At 39.4% G+C, this 22,606-nt stretch overlaps 2 protein-coding genes across 2 annotated transcripts; both read right to left on the bottom strand.

The window, feature by feature from the left end:
- Positions 5,545–13,861, bottom strand: LOC107636642 (putative glycine-rich cell wall structural protein 1). The gene is made up of 2 exons (XM_016340139.1): positions 13,531–13,861; positions 5,545–5,783 (listed from the first exon to the last, which is right to left on the bottom strand). The coding sequence occupies exons 1-2, from the start codon at positions 13,859–13,861 to the stop codon at positions 5,545–5,547; spliced, it is 570 nt and encodes a 189-aa protein (XP_016195625.1).
- LOC107636643 (protein MAIN-LIKE 1-like) lies at positions 14,121–15,130 on the bottom strand. The gene is made up of 3 exons (XM_016340140.1): positions 14,813–15,130; positions 14,489–14,725; positions 14,121–14,276 (listed from the first exon to the last, which is right to left on the bottom strand). Exons 1-3 carry the CDS (start codon positions 15,128–15,130, stop codon positions 14,121–14,123), a joined length of 711 nt encoding a protein of 236 aa, XP_016195626.1.

The raw sequence follows: 22,606 nt of genomic DNA, 5'->3' as shown, positions 1-22,606 counted from the left end.
AGTCTTTCTAGCATCTGGTCTATGAATGGTAAAGGAAAATGATCCTTTCTGGTGGCTGTATTGAGCCTTCTGTAGTCAATACACATGCGCCACCCTGTAACTGTTCTTGTAGGAACCAGTTCATTCTTTTCATTATGAACCACTGTCATGCCTCCCTTTTTGGGGACAACTTGGACAGGGCTCACCCAGGGGCTGTCAGAAATAGGATAAATAATTCCAGCCTCCAGTAATTTGGTGACCTCTTTCTGCACCACTTCCTTCATGGCTGGATTTAGCCGCTTCTGTGGTTGAACCACTGGTTTAGCATTATCCTCCAATAAGATTTTGTGCATGCATCTAGCTGGGCTTATGCCCTTAAGGTCATCTATGGACCACCCAAGAGCTGTCTTATGTGTCCTTAGCACTTGAATAAGTGCTTCCTCTTCCTGTAGATTTAAAGCAGAGCTCATAATCACTGGAAAAGTGTCACCTTCTCCCAGAAATGTATATTTTAGGGATGGTGGTAATGGTTTGAGCTCGGGTTTAGGATGTTTTTCCTCTTCCAGAGGAAATTTCAGAGGCTCTTTCATTTCCTCTAAATCCTCCAAATCAGGCTGAACATCTTTAAAGATGTCTTCCAACTCTGATTCGAGACTCACAGCCATGTTGATCTCTTTTACCAAAGAGTCAATAAGATCAACTTTCATGTAGTCTTTTGATGTGTCTGGATGCTGCATTGGCTTTGACAGCATTCAACTTAAACTCATCATCATTGACTATCAGGGTTATTTCCCCCTGTTGGACATCAATGAGAGTTCGTCCAGTTGCTAGGAAGGGTCTTCCTAGAATGAGAGTGGCACTCTTGTGCTCCTCCATTTCCAGCACTACAAAGTCAGTGGGAAAGGCGAATGGCCCAACTCTGACAATCATGTCTTCAATCACGCCTGATGGGTATTTAATGGAGCCATCAGCAAGTTGGAGACATATCCGGGTTGGTTTAACTTCTTCAGTTAAACCAAGCTTTCTGATAGTGGATGCAGGTATTAGGTTGATGCTTGCCCCAAGATCACATAAAGCTGTCTTGGTGCAATTACCTTCTAATGTGCATGGTATCAGAAAACTCCCAGGGTCTTTAAGCTTTTCAGGAAAGCTCTGTTCCTGGCGTCTGAACGCCAGAACTGTGCTTCTTTTGTGCGTTCAACGCCAGATCCTTGCTTGTTTCTGGCGTTGAACGCCAGTCCTGAGCATGGTCTGGGCGTTCAGCGCCAGCCTTCCACCCAATTTCTGGCGTTTTAGCGCCAGAATTATTTTTCCCTGGGCTCTTACTGTCCTCGAGTGGATTTTGGGTGGTTTGCTCATTTCTTGGCTTCTTGCTGCCTTGAGGTGGGGTATTTAACGTCTTCCCACTTCTTAATTGAACTGCTTGGCATTCTTCTGTTATTTGTTTTGACAACTGCTGCTTTGTTTGCTTCAATTGTTCTTCCATATTTATATTAGCCATCCTTGTCTCTTGTAGTCTATCCTTGAATTCGGCTAACTGCTTTGTTAGAAAGTCCAATTGCTGATTGAATTCAGCAGCTTGTTTTACAGGACTGAGTTCCGCAGTTACTGTTTTAACCTCTTCTTTCATGGAAGGGTCACTGCTTAGGTACAGATGCTGATTTCTGGCAACTGTATCAATGAGCTCTTAAGCTTCTTCAATTGTCTTTCTCATGTGGATAGATCCACCAGCTGAGTAATCTAGAGACATCTGAGCTCTTTCTGTAAGCCCATAATAAAAGATGTCTAACTGAACCCACTCTGAAAACATTTCAGAGGGGCATTTTCGTAGCATCTCTCTGTATCTCTCCCAGGAATCATAAAGAGATTCATTATCTCCTTGTTTAAAGCCTTGGATGTCCAGCCTTAGCTGTGTCATCCGTTTTGGGGGAAAGTATTGATTCAGAAATTTTTCTGTCAGCTGTTTCCATGTCCTTATGCTGGCCTTAGTTTGGTTATTTAACCACCTCTTAGCTTGGTCTTTTACAGCAAATGGGAACAGTAATAATCTGTAGACATCCTGATCTACTTTCTTATCATGTACTGTGTCAGCAATCTGTAAAAACTGTGCCAGAAACTCTATAGGTTCTTCCTGTGGAAGACCGGAATACTGGCAACTTTGCTGCACCATGATAATGAGCTGAGGATTCAACTCAAAGCTACTGGCTCCAATGGAGGGTATGCAAATACTACTCCCATATGAAGCAGTAGAGGGGTTAGCATATGACCCCAGAGTCCTCCTGGACTGTTCATTTCCACTTAGATCCATGATGGAGAAAGGGAGATGATGTAAAATAGAAGAAAATATTTTTATTTATTTAATTATTTATTTATTTCGAAAACAAAATAAATTAAAATAAAATAAATAAAAATAGGTGAAGATTTTCGAAAAAAATGAGGAGAGAGAAAGTGGTTAGGAAGTTTTGAAAAGGATATGATGATTTTTGAAAAAGGTTTTAAATTTTGAAATAAAAATCTGAATTTTAAAGGTAAATTTCGAAAATTTGCTTTAAAATAGAGAGAAAAGATATTTTTGGATTTAAAGAGGAGAGAGAAAAATAATAAGATAGTACAAGATTTAAAATTTTTAGATCTAATGCTCCTTGTTTTCGAAAATTTTGGAGAGAAAACACCAAGGAACACCAAACTTAAAAATTTTAAGATCAAGACACAAGGAAACTCAATAACACTTTGAAGACTCACAAGAACACAAGAACATGAAGAAAGAACACCAAACTTAAAATTTTTAGAAAACCAAATTAAAATTTTCGAAAAACAAAGAAAAATCAACAAGAAAACACCAAACTTAAAGTTTGGCACAAGATTTGTTCAAAGAAAAATTATTTTTGAAAAAGATTTTAAAAATAGGATAGCCAATTACTAAGAACATAAGCACCACGCTCTAGCTAATTGAGCTATAAATTTAAAGTGTTTTAACAAGGTATAAATAATAAAAGACTCTAAACCAAAAAGAAAAATTTTTCCTAATCTAAGCAACAAAATAAACCGTCAGTTGTCCAAACTCAAACAATCCCCGGCAACGGTGCCAAAAACTTGGTGCACGAAATTGTGATGTCAATGTTCACATTACTCTCTTACAATTTCGCACAACTAACTAGCAAGTGCACTGGGTCGTCCAAGTAATACCTTACATGAGTAAGGGTCGATCCCACGGAGATTGTTGGCCTGAAGCAAGCTATGGTTATCTCGTAACTCTTAGTCAGGATATAATATCAATAATAATTCTTAATTTGAGTTGTGAAAAGTAAGAAGGGCAGAACACAAATTATACTTGTATGCAATGATGGAGAATATGTTGGAGTTTTGGAGATGCTTTGTCTTCTGAAATTCTGCTTTCCTCTGTTTCTGATTCACGCACGCACGTCCTCCTATGGCAAGCTGTGTGTTGGTGGATCACTGTTGTCAATGGCTACCATCCATCCTTCCAGTGAAAAGGGTCCAGGTGTGCTGTCACCGCACGGCTAATCATCTGCAGGTTCTCGATCGTACCGGAATAGGATTTACTATCCTTTTGCGTCTGTCACTACGCCCAGCACTCGCGAGTTTGAAGCTTGTCACAGTTATTCAATCCCTGAATCCTACTCGGAATACCACAGACAAGGTTTAGACTTTCCGGGTTCTCTTGAATGCTGCCATCAATCTAGCTTATACCACGAAGATTCTGATTAAGAGATCCAAGAGATATTTATTCATTCTACGGTGAACGGAAGTGGTTGTCAGGCACGCGTTCGTGGGAGAATGATGATGATTGTCACGTTCATCACATTCATGTTGAAGTGCGAATGGATATCTTAGATAGGAACACACATGTTTGAATAGAAAACAGAAATACTTGCATTAATTCATCAGGACACAGCAGAGCTCCTCACCCCCAACAATGGAGTTTAGAAACTCATGCCGTCAGAGATTACAAAGTTCAGATCTAAAATGTCATGAGAGATACAAAATAAATCTCTAAAAGTTGTTTAAATACTAAACTAGTAACCTAGGTTTACAGAAAATGAGTAAACTATGATAGATAGTGCGGAAATCCACTTCTGGGGCCCACTTGGTGTGTGCTGGGGCTGAGACTAAAGCTTCTCACGTGCCTGGGCTGTTTTGGGCGTTCAACGCCAGGTTGTAACCTGTTTCTGGCATCGAACTCCAACTTGTAACCTGTTTCTGGCGCTGGACGCCAGACTGCAACATGGAACTATCATTGAACGCCAGTTTACATCGTCTATCCTTAAGAAAAGTATGAACTGTTATATATTGCTGGAAATCCCTGGATGTCTACTTTCCAACACAATTGAGAGCGCGCCATTTGGAGTTCTGTAGCTCCAGAAAATCTACTTTGAATGCAGGGAGGTCAGAATCCAACAACATCAGCAGTCCTTTTTTCAGCCTGAATCAGATTTTTGCTCAGCTCTCTCAATTTCAGCCAGAAAATACCTGAAATTACAGAAAAATGCACAAACTCATAGTAACGTCCAGAAATATGAATTTTGCTTAGAAACTAATGAAAATAAACCAAAAACTAACTAAAACATACTAAAAATTATATGAAATTAACCCCAAAAAGCGTATAAAATATCCGCTCATCAGACCATTCCAACAGGCAGCTTCTCACTTGGGTCTTACAGAGTGTCTCTTAGGGACCACACCTGTGAATGTGAGTATTTCCAGTCTCTTTATTATTCATGTCGCCATGCCTTAGCATGCTGTGTATACTCACATCTAGATTGGTCCATTTATTTCCATGAGGTGTATTGCCTCATCTTGGTATTCGATACCTATCGGATGGGATTCACGCCCCCAATCCTCGAGGGGTTTTAGCCACCATATGATGGTCCCACAGTCATCCTCGATCCCACCAAGAGACGTGCATCTGAAGGGTGTCTCAGGACTACCAGGATCCGGACGACGATGAATGAGGCTGACCCAAACAGACCCAAGAGATGTGGCCTTTGCAGACAGCCTGGCCACACATGGAGGACATGTCAGTAGGGAAGAGTCAGCGTTCGTTCTACTTCAGCCAGTAATGTTCAGTGTTGTTTTTATTTAGTGTGATGTCTTAATTTTAGTTGCAGCGTTGTTGTCGGTTAATCCTGTAGTCTTTAGGGTTCTTTGTTGTTTACATTTATATCTTTCTGTAATGTTTAGCGTGCTATTGCTTTATGTTAGTTATTGTGTCCTGTTTTGCCTTAATCAGTGTATTGAAATGTTGACTGGTAATGAAATTTTGCATAACATACACGTGCTTCTAAATGTAACTATTTGTGCTCGTACCACACTTAAATAACATATAACAAGAGAACCAAACTTAAATAACATACAACACGAGTACCAAGTCTAATAAACATACAATAGGAGTACCAAACTTAAATAACATACAACACAAGTACCAAACTTAAATAACATACAACACGACTACCAAGTCTAAGTAACATACAACACGAGTATCAAAATTAAATAACATACAACAAACTTAAAATAACTCAAGAATAATACAATAAATTGCGAAAGTCAAAAGAGATGCGATCCTGTGCTGCAGCAGTTGGGGGGCCTAATCCTCCATGCTCTCTGTGCTACAGGGACGTCATCGTCGTCCTTATCCCCGTCATGCTCCATGTCGTCTGATCTGTACTCCTGTGATGTTAATGGCCTAGGTTGTGCAGCTGTAGTTATAGCAAATGCCGAGGGAGGTGTCCCACCCAACGAAAATGTCTCATCGATGAGTCCAGATGGTAGCTCATTGACAATGGCTAATTCACATAGGTTAGGAATTCAATTATCAAAAATGCAATTGGCGTTGTGAGTATAGTTCTAACCCAACAAATTGGCCATCAATCAAATGTTATCATAATACAAAATAAAATATAAACCGAGAGTATTTAGCTCCCGGGTCGTCTTCCCTAGGAGTTGCAATGAAATGTACAGTTATTGGCTATGAGCGACATTGGGGGTTGGGAATGCAAAAGAGCAAGAGATGTGAATAGCAAGGAATTAAAGTGCAAAAGGTAACTTAGCATGCAAGAAAGTGTAAATGGCAACTCTTGGTAAGAATTGGAGAATTTAGGATTCCTCTCCTAGTTGTGGACCACAAACATGGCAATTGTGTGAAAGCAATCCAAACTAGTCAATCCTCCTTGAGAATTAGTCAAAAGAGTGTAATTGATCTCAATCCATAAGTCCTAGTCAAATCACTAATTACTTAGTGAAAGACTAGCGTCAATGGAAACCAAACCAATTAACTATTCTCACATAATGCGGAATGGACATCCACAACTCAATTCCATCCAAACATCCAATTTCTCAACCAAGAGTGTGAAAACTAAACATGCAAGAAATTAAATGAAAGCAAGTAAAGGTCAAAGTAATAAAATGCAAGGAAAGGAAACTTAAAATATAAGAAAACCTCTTGGCAAGCAATTGAGAGCTAAGGTTACCTATCCTAGCTATTGACCACAAACACATGATGATTATGAAGAGTTAATCCTACTTAGTCAACCTTACATCGAAGATAAGTCAAATAGGCATAGTTGATTTTAATCCCTAAGACCTATGTCAACACTAAAGGGTCACATAGAGTCAAGGGAAACTAAATTAACTAACTACTCTAATGTATCAAACAAGAATGGACATCAATGACTCAAGGATCACCAAAGTCATCAATTTCAAACCAAGAGTGGAGAAAAACTATGTAAAAACTAAGCCAAGCATTTTATCAAACACTTGGTGTGCATGAGAATAAAATAATATTAAATTGAAATAAAATAAATTCTAAAACTACCAAAGCAAGAAAGTAACAATAGCAACTAGAGAAAACAATAAATGACATGAAAACATAAAATTGCTTTAATTAGAATTAAAATGACAAAAGTGTTCATAACATGAAAATGAAATAAAAGAGAAAATAACAAAAGAGATGAAGAAGATAAAGACAAGAAAGCATGGAAACATAAATAAAACTACACTAAAACAAGAATTAAAGTGCTGAAATTAAAAGGAAACTAAGCTAAAAACCCTAATTCTAGAGAGAGAAGCTTCAAAAGAGAAAACATCATAAAAGCTAAACCTAATTGCCCCCCCTTCATCCTTCTTCAATTTGGCCTTAAATAGCTTCAAAAAATGAGTTGGATTGGGTTTTGGGGATCCAGAAATCACTGCCAGCGAGTTGCAATTAATGAGGTCACGTGCAGGGACCTGTACGGACGCACAGACATGTGCGTCCGCACACATGCTGAATCCCGACTTATGCATACGCACACGTGGACTTATGTCCACTATATAAAATTGCATATCATTTTGAACCCCTGAACGTTAGCTTTCCAATGCCACTGAAACCGCCTCATTTGGACCTCTGTAGCTCAAGTTATGACCAATTTATTATAGAGAGGTCAGGGCTGGCAGCTTTCCAAATCCTTTATTTCTTGAATTCTTCCCTTTTTGCATGCTCTTTTCCTCACTTCTTCAACCCATACTTGCCTTGAAAAACTGAAAATCACTTAATAAATACATCAAGGTACCAAATGGGATTAAAGTGAATAAAATTGACTAAATTAAGCACAAAAGAGCATGTTTTCACTTTCAAGCACAATTTAGGAAGAAATCTCAAAAGCATGCTATTTAGGTGAATAAATGTGGGTTTATATGATGGAATCCACTCAAATCAAACCCAAATATATTGTAAAATATGCATTCATCAATTCTTCCACACTTAAACAATAGCATGTCCTCATGCTAAACACAACCAAAGGAGATGAATGAAAGGGTACACAATTTATTCAATGCAACTACTTATATGCATGCAACTATACTAAGTGCTATCTATCTATATCTATACTATAATTCCTATTGAGTTTGGCAAATACAAAAAAAAGAATCTCAATCAATCCAAAGTAGGAGCTTAGGGCCAAGACAAGAAAAATATAGCAATATGATCAATGTCCAAAGATTGATTTGAAATTTTCAAAATTAAGTTCAACAACTTACAAGAAGATGCAAAATAAGCAATGGAAACATAGAATTGAGTAATTGAAACCCTCACCGGATGTATTTACACTCTAATCGCTCAAAAGTGTTTAGGGTCAATCACTCAATTCCTCCTTTAATCATGTTTCTCAAAGATTTGCAAGTCGTCTAACAATCAACTAATATTTGATGAATGAATGCAAATATCATGAGGACTTTTGTGGGTTGTAATGGGGCTTAGGTAAGGGTAGGATTAATATGGTTAAGTGGGCTATTAGATTGGATCTTTGATTAGATCAAGCATCCCACCTAATCCTATATATCTTCCTATATACATAACAAAACAATCCTAGCTACCCATTTATCCCTTTCTCACATTCACTCATGCATGCTTCTTTTCAATTCAACCACATATGCATCTCTTATTTTCATTCTTATTATCTTTTCTTTTCTTTTTCTTTCTTTCTTCTTTTTTTTTCAAAAGGTATATACACCAAAATTTTCCTTTTATCAATAAAAAGAGATGCATATGTCTTACTTAATAGATGCATGAGTGTTTACCCATTTTCTGAAATATTCTCAATGAACACCCAAAGCACTAACTACCAATGTTTTCCACAAATTCTCCCACACTTGATTAACACACACACACACACACTCTCAAATCCAAGCTAATCAAAGATGCAATCAGTGGACATAATGGTTTTTCACTTAGGGCAAATGATGTGCTTAAAATGAGAACAAAGGGGAATTAAAGGCTCAAAAAGTGGTTTACAAAGATAGATGCAAGGGTTGGCCATATGGGTTAGTAAGCTATACAAAGATAGCCTCAATCATACTAAATTCAATTTAAAACAACAAATATAGGACATATAGACTAAAACAAATCTAAGATCACAATCATAAAAGGAGTTTATAACACACAAGAACAAAATATGTGATTGAAAATATGCAACCACACAATTAAAGCTCAAATCTCACTTGGTATTTGTTCAAGCTATTTTCTATGTTCCATAAAAAGATACTTCAAGCAAGTTCAAAAATAATTTTCAAATCTAATCAATGGAATGCCTAAAAAGAGATTTCTTAAAAATTCTTTGTTGTTTTACCAAACTTATTTACTCTACCATGCAATCAAGCAAGTATTTACTATCATATACTATAAGCATTAAAGAGATATATACATATACAAACAAACCAAACCAAGTGCAAATAAGAACAAAAATTGCAAAAATTGAAGAAAAAGGGACAAAAAAGAAGAATGTTGCAAAGTGTCTAAGAAAAAGAATTTTACCCCCTTGAAGTTGGCGATCTTCCCCCACACTTAAATAATGCACGGTCCTCCGTGCATACACATGATCCGGGGGTGAAGGACTGTGAGGCTCCACCTTCAGCTGGTGGGCTTCGGGTTGCTTTATAAACAAAGAAACAATAATTGAGGAGAAGTGAGATGTGTGTGGTATGATAAAAGGTAATATGTATATTCTAAAGGCGCGCACAATTTAAAACACAACACATTGATCGAGTAAAACAATAACCACAAAAGAAAAATAAATAGCATGTTCCTCAATCATGTAGTTCTAGGTTGCAAGTAATAAATAAGCAAGACTAATGGCACAAACAACCTAGATAACCACAACTAAAGTGAATTGAGTATAAAATATATTGGATAGTGAGGTTGTGCAAGTGAAAGCGCAAAGTGAATAAAAAATGGAACAATCAACAACAACCAATTCGTTGATGAAAAGAGACTACTTATTCACCCTTAGGAATAATGAAATAATCACATGTATAAGGTTCTTGTTACAAAAAGTGACAAGTCTTGATAAGAATCAAGACTAGTCAGCTAAAAAAAATGCAAGGCATTAACAAGGAACAAATACTTTGTTATGTGATTATATTCACTCAAGAGCCATGATCACTAAGTAGCTCAACTCAATTCACTAAAGTAAAAGTGCACAATTCATAATACCGAACAAGGATAAAGTCTAGCTACAACATATGAATCAAACTCACAATTTAATTAGGCAATTAAACAAAGAGTTAGTGTCCAGTGCACATATTCATCAAACTTGAAACCAAATTCAAGGAAGAAGCAACCCAATAATCATCAATCAACACTTGCAATTTATTCAATTAACAAACAACTAAACAAAAACTAATATAATTACCAAAATAAAAATGAAGTACAAACAAAACAAAGTAGATCAAGTAGAGAAGAGGGCAAAAGCAAGAGATGAGGGAGATGGAGGGAAAAAAAAGAGGAGAAGTAGAGAGAAGAGAAGAAAAGAAGTAAAGTGTGAGAAAACAGGGGTGTGCGCACGCACAGGGGTGTGTGTGTGCGCACACTATGAGCAAAGGAGAAGGTGTGCGACCGCACCCGCTATGCGAGCGCTCCTGGAAGAAGAGGGAGTAAGAAGTGTGCGTGCGCACAAGGGTGTGCGCACTCATAGAAGAAGTTTTTTTTTTTTTGGGAAGGATCATGTGTGCGTGCGCACACAAGTCCGTGCACGCGCACAAGAGCGTCAGGGGCAGGGGTTCACGCGCACACCCTGTGCCAACGCTCCCACCAGAGTGGTTACAAGTTGGCGTGCAGACGCACACGTCTGTGCAGCCACACAGAGGGTGCGAAAAAAGGCATGTGTGCGTACGCATAAGTACGTGCGCACGCACAGGACGCAGAAAACAGGGGAATGCGCATGGACAAGGCGTGCTGGCGCTGCGAACAGAGGGCATAAAGGCATCTATGCGTACGCACAGCTGGGTGCGTCTGCACAGAAGGTGAATTTTCGTTGTTGTGTGTGTGCGCACAAGGGTGTGCGTACGCACATGCCCTGTTTTTCCCAAAAAAAAATTTCTTCAAAATTCTAAGGCACCAAGCCTTAGTTCAACCAAAACTCAACACCAAAACATGCAACAACCAATAAATTCATGATCCAAGCCAAAATTAACATGACTAACTCAAAATTAAACTAATTCTAAGCTAACCAAGCATAACAAAAAGCAAATAAGTCAAAATATGTACAAAAGAGAGGAGTTAGAACAATGTTACCAAGCACTTTTATTTAATGTCTTTAAGTTAGACAATTGGGAGAGCCTTTGCTATGTTGACTTGTACTTAATTTTCCCACCAATGCTAGAATTTGCAATGTCCTCCAGGGTCCCAATCCTAACCATCAACAAAAAAACAACCAAAAAGCAAGCTATTTTACATATTAACATATATACAATAGCCAACAACAACACCATTGCAACTCCCCGGCAACGGCGCCAAATTTGACAATGGCCAATTTAAATAGGTTAGGAATTCGATTATCAAAAATGGAATTGGCGTTGTGAGTATAGTCCTAACCCAACAAATTGGCCATCAATCAAATGTTATCACAATACAAAACAAAATATAAACCAAGAGTATTTAGCTCCCGGGTCGTCTTCCCTAGGAGTTGCAATGAAATGTACAATTATTGGCTATGAGACATTGGGGGTTGGGAATGCAAAAGAGCAAGAGATGTGAATAGCAAGGAATTAAAGTGCAAAAAGGTAACTTAGCATGAAAGAAAGTATAAATGGAAACTCTTGGCAAGAATTGGGGAATTTAGGATTCTTCTCCTAGTTTTGGACCACAAACATGGCAATTGTGTGGAAGCAATCCAAACTAGTTAATCCTTCTTGAGAAATAGTCAAAAGAGTGTAATTGATCTCAATCCGTAAGTCTTAGTCAACTCACTAATTACTTAGTGAAAAACTAGCGTCAATGGAAACCAAACCAATTAACTATTCTCACATAATGCGGAATGGACATCCACAACTCAATTTCACCCAAACATCCAATTTCTCAACAAAGAGTGTGAAAACTAAACATGCAAGAAATTAAATGAAAGCAAGTAAAGGTCAAAGCAATAAAATGCAAGGAAAGGAAACTTAAAATGTAAGAAAACCTCTTGGCAAGTAATTGAGAGCTAAGGTTACCTATCCTAGCCATTGACCACAAAGACATGATGATTATGAAGAGTTAATCCTACTTAGTCAACCTTACAACGAAGATAAGTCAAATAGGCATAGTTGATTTCAATCCCGAAGTCCTATGTCAACAACACTAAGGGGTCACATAGAGTCAAGAGAAACCAAATTAACTAACTACTCTAATGTATCAAACAAGAATGGACATCAATGACTCAAGGATCACCAAAGTCATCAATTTCAAGCCAAGAGTGGAGAAAAACTATGTAAAAAATAAGCCAAGCATTTTATCAAACACTTGGTGTGCATGAGAATAAAATAATATTAAATTGTAATAAAATAAATTCTAAAACTACCAAAGCAAGAAAGTAACAATAGCAACTAGAGAAAGCAATAAATGACATAAAAACATAAAATTGCATTAATTAGAATTAAAATGACAAAAGTGTTCATAACATGAAAATGACATAAAAGAGAAAATAACAAAAGAGATGAAGAAGATAAAGACAAGAAAGAATGGAAACATAAATGAAACTACACTAAAACAAGAATTAAAGTGCTGAAATTAAAAGGAAACTAAGCTAAAAACCCTAATTCTAGAGAGAGGGGGGAACTTCTCTCTCTAGAAACTAAGAGAAAACATCATAAAAGCTAAACCTAATTGCCCCCTTCATCCTTCTTCAATTTGGCCTTAAATAGCTTCAAAAAATGAGTTGGATTGGGTTTTGGGGGTCCAGAAATCGCTGCCAGTGAGTTGCAATTAATGAAGTCACGTGCAGGAACCTGTGCGGACGCACAGACGTGTGCGTCCGCACACATGCTGAATCCCGACTTGTGCGTATGCACAAGTACCTGTGCATACGCACATGTGGAATTATGTCCATCATAGGAAATTGCATATCATTTTGAAGCCCCGGACGTTAGCTTTCTAATGCCGCTGAAACTGTCTCATTTGGACCTCTGTAGCTCAAGTTATGACCAATTTATTATAGAGAGGTCAGGGCTGGCAGCTTTCCAAATCCTTCATTTTTTGAATTCTTCCCTTTTTGCATGCTCTTTTCCTCACTTCTTTAACCTATACTTGCCTTGGAAACCTGAAAATCACTTAACAAATACATCAAGGTACCAAATGGGATTAAAGTGAATAAAATTGACTAAATTAAGCACAAAAGAGCATGTTTTCACTTTCAAGCACAATTTAGGAAGAAATCTCAAAAGCATGCTATTTAGGTGAATAAATGTGGGTTTATGTGATGGAATCCACTCAAATCAAACCCAAATATATCGTAAAATATGGATTCATCCCTCATTCAGGTCCACATCTAGAGGTTTTTGGGCTCCACCTACCTGAGATCTATGTCATGCCACATCATCCTCCTGTATGATGACCCTAATCTCCTCAAGAAAGCGTGACCCCCTATACTCCGCATCGAGACCCTCACTGCCCAACAAGTCAGATAGCATCTCACCTGGGGTAATCCACGTCTAACTATCATGTACATCTTATGTCACTGCTAGGACACCCAACATAGTAATCACTAAACCCTCACCCAGTATCTCCGCCCCCTCTACCATTACAAAATGATCCACCACCATTGCTATCATATCCAACGCCACCATAACCACCACATCTATCACCATCACGACTATGACCACCAAACCCTCCTCCACCTCCACCACCACTTGCAACTCCACTCACGCCACCCACAAAACCACTATGACCACAACCACCAGCACCGACTCCTCCACCTCCAGCACCTCCACGCATACCACCGTTACCGCCACCACCACCTCCGTCACCATCAGATGTGTCGTGTCCACTACCACCTCCTCCATGACCGTTGTCATCATCACCATTATCCACACCATCACCACCGCTACCGTTATCTCTCTGGTTTGCCGTCCACATTGGGCTCTGCCTCCACGACCACCCCTGTCTCCTCTACGACCTCTAGCCTACCCTCCAGTACATCGATGGCATCATCGAGCCACCTCTACTCACGCTGATTAGATCGTGTCCCCACACGAGCTCTCCGCTCGGCATGACGGTTATCCAGAACATCATGCACACGATCTATCTATGGATCCTGTCCTGGACCTCTCTGCAATTCCTTTGTCGAGATCGGGTCTACTCTGAGGTCTCCGAGGAATAGTTCAGGTGACAAGAATCACCTACCATATTGATGCCACCACTCTAAGTACGCATGAGAGGGTCCTGGATTAGGAACAATATCAAATCGCAAGACATGTTCTGCCCTCCTATCACAATGAATGTGCCAGCCCTGTAAGGATGTGAGAAACCACTGATCACCGCCTCTGCCGTCCTTCGACATCAGAAAATCGATGTTCAATGTAGGAAACGGCCAATGCTGTAGTCCTCCAAGCTAAGGTAGAACCCAATCCACCTGAGGTAGTAATCAATTGTGTACCTCGTGGCCAAGGGCTAATGAAAGGCATCAAACCCATCGGGCCTAAAACCCGGGAACTGCCAGAAAATCCAAGACTAGATGAGCTGAAGTGGTCCTGCCAACTTTACCATATGCTTGTTGGCCACACGGCATAGGCAGCTGTATAACCACGACAGCGTGGTAGATCCCCAGCTATATCTGCCCATGTCCTCTAACCTCGCCACGTACAACAGCCACCGGATATGCATGCGGGTATTAGACTTGTCCGCGAAGAGCTGCGTTGATAATAGCATCATGATGTATGCTCTCGCGTACCTCCTGACTGTCTCCTCGTCTGTGCCCTCCAGACGGTCAGTGAATGTATCCTGCATCCAAATGGACTTCACAATTAACTTGTCGATGCAGTCTAGTGGCGGCAATACACCCAACAACTCCTCGAACTAAGCCCATGCTGGACGGCCTCCCTCGATGTACCATTCAAAGTCCGTCAGACATCCGTTGACGTACTGATTATCGATCAGGAGCTCTAGCTGGTAGGCTACATCCTGTAGAGTAATCGTGTATTCACCAAACGGCAGATGAAATGTATGAGTCTTCGGACGCCATCTCTCCATAAATGCACCGACTAATGGCTCATCCAACCTAAACCAGTGGTCGTTAAGCCTCGCGAGATGTGACAGGCCAGCCATCTGGAGGCACGACATGATCCTATCATCTAACGGCATACCATGCTTCCTCTTCATGCTCGAGATATAGCGGTGGGACTGCATGATAGTGAAAAAATACTCTTACAATCATAAAACTTTACAAAATAACAGTTAACTAAAACGGGCAATCTTAATCGAAAAATACTTTAACCAAAATTCTATTAAACTCTCAGAATCACTTATCCAATATGCATTTACGATTTTAATACTCTAACACACTACTATCCTTATATCAATACTCTAACCACTATTCGAGATTCACAGATTCTAACAATTATAAACAGTTTAATATCACTAAACAACTTCCAACAGACTACTTCTCCTAAATCTAAACTCTAACTACTACTTCAAGTTTAGAGATTCTAATCATTCTAATAACCAAGTTCTAAGCAATTTAATATCACTAAATCATACTTTATTTCATACTAAAAATTAAAAAAATAAATTATTTACTAACCTCTTCATGCACGCTACCAGCAATATACGCAACTTTGTCTAATCGATAGATTCAATTTGGGTCGTCCTCCTTTACTTTAGTATCAACCTTGTAGCACAACCTTACTTTCTTTTGATTTTTGGATGTGGTGGGGTAGGGGGTGAAATATAATCCGAATGAACTAAATTTGAATTCTATATATAGCTAGCCTGAGAGTAAATCAAATTAGGTGCTATAGATTTACATTGAAACCTCCTTATATATAATTCGAATAGTGTTGCTTCGATTTACCATGATTAAAAAAACAATGGCTAAATCGACACTCCCTGTTTCGAATTGCACTCTTTCATGCTAAATCGAAATGCCTTGATTCGATTTACTCTTGTTTCCATAATTCGACAAAGCCTCATTCGATTTATATATTAACATGCATTAGGAAGATGTACATAATGTATTTCTATTTGGGTGAGACGCATAATTTTTGCAAGCCTTTGGTTTATACGGGTGATTTGCCCAAATTTTAATATACACCTAATATAATTATTTTTAATTTCCACTTTACAATGGAAAATCCATTATTATTTATTCCCATAGTAACAACATCTTCAACCTCTCATTTTTTTTCCTTTTTGAATTTCTTCCTAACATAATTATTCATACCCTGCCCAAAGATAATAGTTAAGGTCCAAATAAACAAGTCCAATTAATGATACAAGGAGTAAAAAAAGTACAACAAATCCACCCAGATTATGTTAGTTAAAGACACGGGTCGGTCCATGATGAGTCCATATTTGATGAGATATTTTGGTTTGATTTGGATGGATTTCATCACATAAACTCACACTTAAGCACCAAAATAGCAAACTTTTGTATTTTCTCCCTAAATTAGACTTAAATGTGACAACATGCATTTTTTGTACTTAAATTAGTGATTTTAATTCCATTTTTATGTCACTCAATGCCATGACATGTTTGTTGAGTGATTTCAGGCCTTGGAGGCAAGATTGGCTAAGCAAAAGTGGAAAGAAGCATATACAAGGGAGAACACATGAAGAAAATAAGGAAAAGCACACACAGTCAAGTGTGCGTGCGCACAAGAGGGAATTAGCATGTGTGCGTGCGCACAACCCTCTGTGCGTACGCACAGGTCCCTGCACGTGGTTTCATTAATGAAACATATGATCCGCAATTTTTGGGGGCTTTTGGCCCAATTTTGGAAGGCTAGATGCTGAATTGAAGTGCTATATGAAGGGGATATCAACACATATTAAGGTATTAGTTAGCATTAGCTAGTATTGGGTTTTAGTTTTAGTTTTTCCTTAGTAAAAAGCATCCTTAGGAGTAGGAGTAGTTTAGATAGCAATTTCTCTCCTAGGGTTTTGATTGTAGCATTTTATAGCAAGTTTGATCTTGGATTTTACTTTTTTAATTGTAAGTACTATTAATTTCCTCTTTAATTACATCACCTTTACTTTCATTTCCCTTTGGTTCAAGCACTTTGTTAATATTGGCAATTTTGAGTTCTTGAAGTTTTGATTAATGAATTTTGTCTTTTATGCTTTATATATGCTTGATTGCTTGTTTATAGTTGATTTTGTGAATAGTTGGTTATAGTTTTTCTTTTTTTCCTTTGCAATTTCTCATATTTTGCTTTTATGCCCACAAGGTGTTTGTGAAAATGCCAATTATGGATTTCGAGTAGATTTTCACACCTTGTCTTGGGGTTTGAGTTCCTAGGATACTAGAGTCATGATGTCCAACTTTTAGTGGCAATTTTTGAGTAGTTAGTTGACTCTTGTGTCCATTGAAACTAGCTTTTTACCAATTAATTTGGTAAGTTAGCTAGGACTTATGGATTAAGGTCCATTATGCTTTCTTGACCTACTCCTCGATGTTAGGGGTTGACTAAGCGAGATTGACTCATCATAATTATCACAGTTGTGGTTATGATGATGATATGATTCCTTGGATCCTCATTCCCAAGTTAAGGCTCTTTTATGTATTTTAGCATTTTTACTAAGTTTTGACCTTATTTTCCTTTTTATTTACATTAATTCCAATTTTGATCATTCTTTAGTTCTTTTGTTTCTTACGTTCTTTTAATCTTTTGTTCATTGATTTAAAACCCCTTTTGTCTTCACAACCGAAAGCATGACACTTCGATTGCATCCTAGGGAGAACGACCCGAGGTTTAATTACTCTCAATCTCGGTTAATTATTGTTTGAAAATTAATCTTTGATGTTTGGGATTGAATTGCCGGTTTGGACTTACTCACGACGGAACTATTTTTTATCTAATTTCCGAACCGATGCAAATCCTTATACATCAGTCCACCTAATTGCTCGAGGCACGGGTTTCACAACCTATGTCTGACCAGACTTGCATGACAAATAACACATTGTCAAACACTACTTCAGATGCTATTCACAGCTCAGCCACCACCACAATATGGGATAACTTTCCTAATATTAAGGAAGAAACTACCCACTATCATAAGTGAAAATATACAGGAGTGATGACCAAGTCATCATCTGTCTCTACAAAATACCCTATCAAATTTAGGTATTTCTCAATCTTCACTTAAGTCTGCTTAAAACTCTTGCTAGCTTAAATATCGAAGTCCCTTGTAAGTACCTCCTACCATTATCCACTCAAAAATATTGGACAACTTTACCCTTCTAGTAAACAAGTCAGAACCTTTAATCATAGGAGTTTGGACCACATGTCTAGACCCCTACAACTTTAGTTTCAGGTATTCCCTCGAAACATTGGTGTCATTACTGGGGACCTGGAAGCCAACCATCAAGCACGGTGGATGTTCACCCAGAAGACGAACCTACTACATCAGATTCAGAATCTCAAAGTGGAGGACACCACAATAACAATCGAACACTTTTTTATACCTCAACACTCGAAAACAGGTAAAGGTGTCACCAAGAAGAGAGATAGAGGGGAGCTAGGAGGAAGAAGGATAGGCTCCCAGATTTAAATTTTTGAAGGATCAAAAAATAGGAATGTAGCAGAGATCATGAGACTGGTTCAAGGTCTTCAAGGCCATCTGGAACAATTGGAGGTTATTGAGCTGGAACGACAACATGAGTCAAAATAGCAACTTCGTAAAGAACTACGAAGTCGCACAAAGCTTGAAGAAAAGATGAAGAGGTTGGAATCTGACCTCAAAAACAAATGACGCTGTGAAGATTGTGATTTAACCCCTTTAGGAAGTGAGGACCCCTTCTCAGAGGAAATCATGCGGGATAAGGTTCCTAGAAGCTTCAAGAGCTCGGATATGGATCTTTGTGATGGCACTTCAAAATTAAATAAATAAATAAAATAAAAACAAAAATATTTTAATTTCCTTACTCCTAATTTTCGATTTCTTCCCCCCCTCTACCCGAATTCTATCATCTCTCTCTCTACCATCATTCTTCTTTTCTTCTTTAGATATCTCACCAGGAGTTCTCTATACTCTGACATAGAAACTCTCATTCTTTCTCTTTCTTGGTTTTCTTTCTTGTTTATGAGCAAGAACAGAGATAAAGAACCCCTCTTTGATCTTGACCCTAAACCTGAGAGGACTCTAAGGAGGCGGCTACAACAAACTAGTGCACAACACTCCGGAGAAAACCTCACAGAGCCTTTCGAACAAGAAGCTGAGAATACAGAAATGGCAGCCAATCCCAATAATAGAGGAAATGCAAGGAAGGTCCTAGGTGACTTTACTGTAGCCACTTCTAACTTCTATGGACGGAGCATCTCTATACCTGCCATTGGTGCAAATAACTTTGAGTTGAAGCCTCAATTGGTCACTCTAGTTCAACAGAACTGCCAATTTCATGGACTTCCACAGGAAAATCCCAATAGATTCATCTCTGATTTCTTCCAGATCTGTGATACTATCATGACTAATGGAGTGGATCCAGAGATTTACAAGCAGATGCTTTTTCCCTTTGCTGTAAGGGACAGAGCTAGGTTATGGCTGGATTCTCAGTCCAAGAAAAGCCTAGACTCTTGGGAGAAGGTGGTCAATGAATTCTTGACCAAGTTCTTTCCACCTCAGAAGTTGAGCAAGCTTAGGGTAGAAGTTCAAACCTTTAGACAGAAAGAGGGTGAATCCCTCTATGAAGGCTGGGAAGGGTACAAGCAACTGATCAGAAGGTGCCCTGCTAACATGATTTCAGACTGGACCATGCTAGATATATTCTATAATGGTCTTTTTGAGATGTTCAATATGGCTTTGGACCACTTTACTGGTGGATCACTCCACTTAAAGAAAATGCCTGAAGAGGCACAAGAACTCATTGACATGGTTGCAAACAACCAATTCATGTACACTTCTGAGAGGAACACTGTGAACAATGGGGTGGCTTAGAAGAGAGGAGTCCTGGAGGTTGACACTCTGAATGCCATATTGGCTCATAACAAGATCCTGACCCAACAGGTCAACATGATCTTTCAGCATCTAACTGGATTGTAAGCTGCAGCTGGCAGCACTCAAGAGGCATCCTATAAAGGAGAATCCTACAATCCAGATCAACCCATGAGGGAAGAGGTTAACTATATGGAAAATTCCTCAGGGAATCCTAACAATGAGCCATATGGGAATACCTATAATGCATCATGGAGGAATCATCCTAACTTTTTATGAAAGGATCAACAGAAGCCTCAGCAAGGCTTCAATAACAATCAAGGTGGAAAAAACCAGAATAGGTTCAATAATAGACCATTCCCACCTTCTCAGTAATAGATGGAGACTTCTAAGTAGAGCCTCTCTAACTTAGCCACTATAGTCTCTGATCTCTCTAAGACCATTAACAGTTTTATGATAGAGACTAGGTCCTCCATCAGGAATCTGGAGGTATAGATTGGTCAGCTGAGTAAGAAGATCCCTGAGATCCCCTCTAACACTCTTCCAAGTGACACTGAAGTAAACCCAAGAGAAGAGTGCAAGACCCTCACTGTGGGAGCTGAGGCCAAATCTGAAAAGGAGCTTCTGGCATTGAACGCTAGCAAGGGAGTAGTTGGGCGTTCAATGCCCAAGGTGGAGCAAGTTGTGGCATTGAACACCACAATGGGAGAGGATGGGTGTTCAACGCCCACTAAAGACCCTCCTGTCGAAGAACTGAAGGAAATCAGAGCTCATGAGAAGACCACAGAGGTCCCCTTGAATGCCCTATTACAGATTATGGAGTCTGAATAATACTCCTCCCCTGATGAGGAAGAGGAAACTAGAGAATAGCAAGTTGCTCGGTACTTGGGAATCCTCATAAAGGTGAATGCAAAATTCTGTGGAACTAAGGCATTGAAAGAGGAACCCCCGGTACTTATCCAAGAGTGCAGTGCCCTAGTTCAGAGGAAGCTGCTTCAGAAGAGGCAAGACCCTAGAAGCTTCCTGATTCCATACCATAGGTACAATCACCTTTGAGAACGCCTTGTGTGACCTTGGGTCAAGCATCAACCTCATGTCTTTCTCTGTAATAAAGAGGCTGGAAATTCTAGAGGTGCAAGCTGCCAACATTTTATTAGAGATGGCAGACAGGTCATTGAAAAAGGCATATGGCATGGTGAACGATGTCCTAGTGAAGATTGAAGACCTTTATCTCCCAGCTAATTTTGTAATTCTTGACACTAGGGAGGATATAGATGAGTCCATCATCCTTGGAAGGCCATTCTTTGCCACTAGAAGAGCCATGATTGATGTAGAAAGAGGAAAACTAGTCCTGCAACTGAATGAGGAGTGTCTTGTGTTCAAGGTTCATAAATCTCACTCTACATCAGTTGGAGAAGGCACAATTAACAAGTACTTAGTGCTTCCACCACTTCTATCAGTACAGAGCCTAACAGAGCCCTCAGACACCAACTCTGAGTTTGGTGTGGGGCAACCATCATCAAGCTCTGAGAAGGACGGCAGTAAGAAGAAAGTGCCTAAAGGTTGGAAGGGAAAGAAGATCCCTACCGAGGACCTTTCACCTGGAATGAGAGTGGTCTTCACTGACAGTCCAATCATTCCACACACCGTGAATAGGATCCTATCTCTAGAACATGTGGAGCTCATCCATGAGAGCACAGGGAGGAAGTTCACTGTACGGGATGAAGTTCTGAGCCCCTATCCATCTCTGTAAAGGAGCTGTCCATCAAGCTAGTGACGGTAAAGAAGCGCTTGTTGGGAGATAACCCAACCATGATTAGAGTATTTCTGTTTTTCCTTAAGTTTATTTCTATTTAAATATATTAAGTTATTTTCATAGTTGTTTCCTTTGCTTTTTAAATGTTTGTGATCATGTACAGTACTTAGAACAGAGACAAGTATAGCAGAAGAGGACAAGCAGAAACTTGGCGTTAAACACCACCCTGGAGGTAGCAAACGCATTCAAAGCCCTACAAGGAGCAGAGACCTGGCGTTGAACGCCAGGAAGGGAGTCCCTGGGTGTTCAAACACCCCATGAGGAGCAGAAGCTGGCGTTGACCGCCAGCCAGGGAGCAAGGCTGGGAGTTCAACGCCCACAAGGGGCAAGGAATTCGAATTTCCTAGCCTCTCAAGACCAGTGGACCCCACAGAATCTCCACCTACCCCACCTACCCTACTCTTTCTCTCACCTCTCTATACCTTAAACCCAAACCCCACTTTCCCTCTTCCCAATCCACACACTTCTCTAACCCCATCATAACTCCCGTTAACCCTGACTCACTTCAAATTCAAAACTTTCCCACCCATTTCCCCTTCCCCCATAGCCGAACCCTTATCCACCCTCCCCTATAAATATCCCTTCCCACACACACGGCCGAAGCCGCTTTCCCCTCTCTTCTCTATCTCTTTCTTCCTTCTTCTCTTCTTATTTTTCTCGAGGACGAGCAAAGTTTTTAAGTTTGGTGTTGGAAAACTTTACTTTTTGCTTTCCATTCACACTCATGGCACCCAAAGTCAGAGAGTCCTCTAGAAAGAGGAAAAGAAAAGCCATAGCTTCTGCCTCCGAACCTTGGAAAATGAACAGATTCCTCACCAATGCTCATCAAGACCACTTCTATGAAGTAGTGGCAAAGAAAAGGGTGATCTCCGAAGTTCCCTTTAGGCTAAAAAAGGATGAGTACCCGGAAATCCAGT

This window comes from Arachis ipaensis, chromosome B04 (genome assembly GCF_000816755.2).
Source record: "Arachis ipaensis cultivar K30076 chromosome B04, Araip1.1, whole genome shotgun sequence".
Lineage (NCBI taxonomy): Eukaryota > Viridiplantae > Streptophyta > Magnoliopsida > Fabales > Fabaceae > Arachis > Arachis ipaensis.
This window is presented reverse-complemented; position numbering and strand designations above follow the sequence as displayed.

Coding starts and splice junctions, on each gene's coding strand:
- LOC107636642 (XM_016340139.1), bottom strand. CDS start 13,861: ATGTGGACGGCAAACCAGAGAGATAACGGTAGCGGTGGTGATGGTGTG. Junction 5,784..13,530: donor CAATGGTGGTGGATCATTTT/GTAATGGTAGAG, acceptor TATGTGAATTAG/CCATTGTCAATGAGCTACCA.
- LOC107636643 (XM_016340140.1), bottom strand. CDS start 15,130: ATGCAGTCCCACCGCTATATCTCGAGCATGAAGAGGAAGCATGGTATG. Junction 14,726..14,812: donor ACATCGAGGGAGGCCGTCCA/GCATGGGCTTAG, acceptor ATTTGGATGCAG/GATACATTCACTGACCGTCT. Junction 14,277..14,488: donor GTGTGGCCAACAAGCATATG/GTAAAGTTGGCA, acceptor CTGATGTCGAAG/GACGGCAGAGGCGGTGATCA.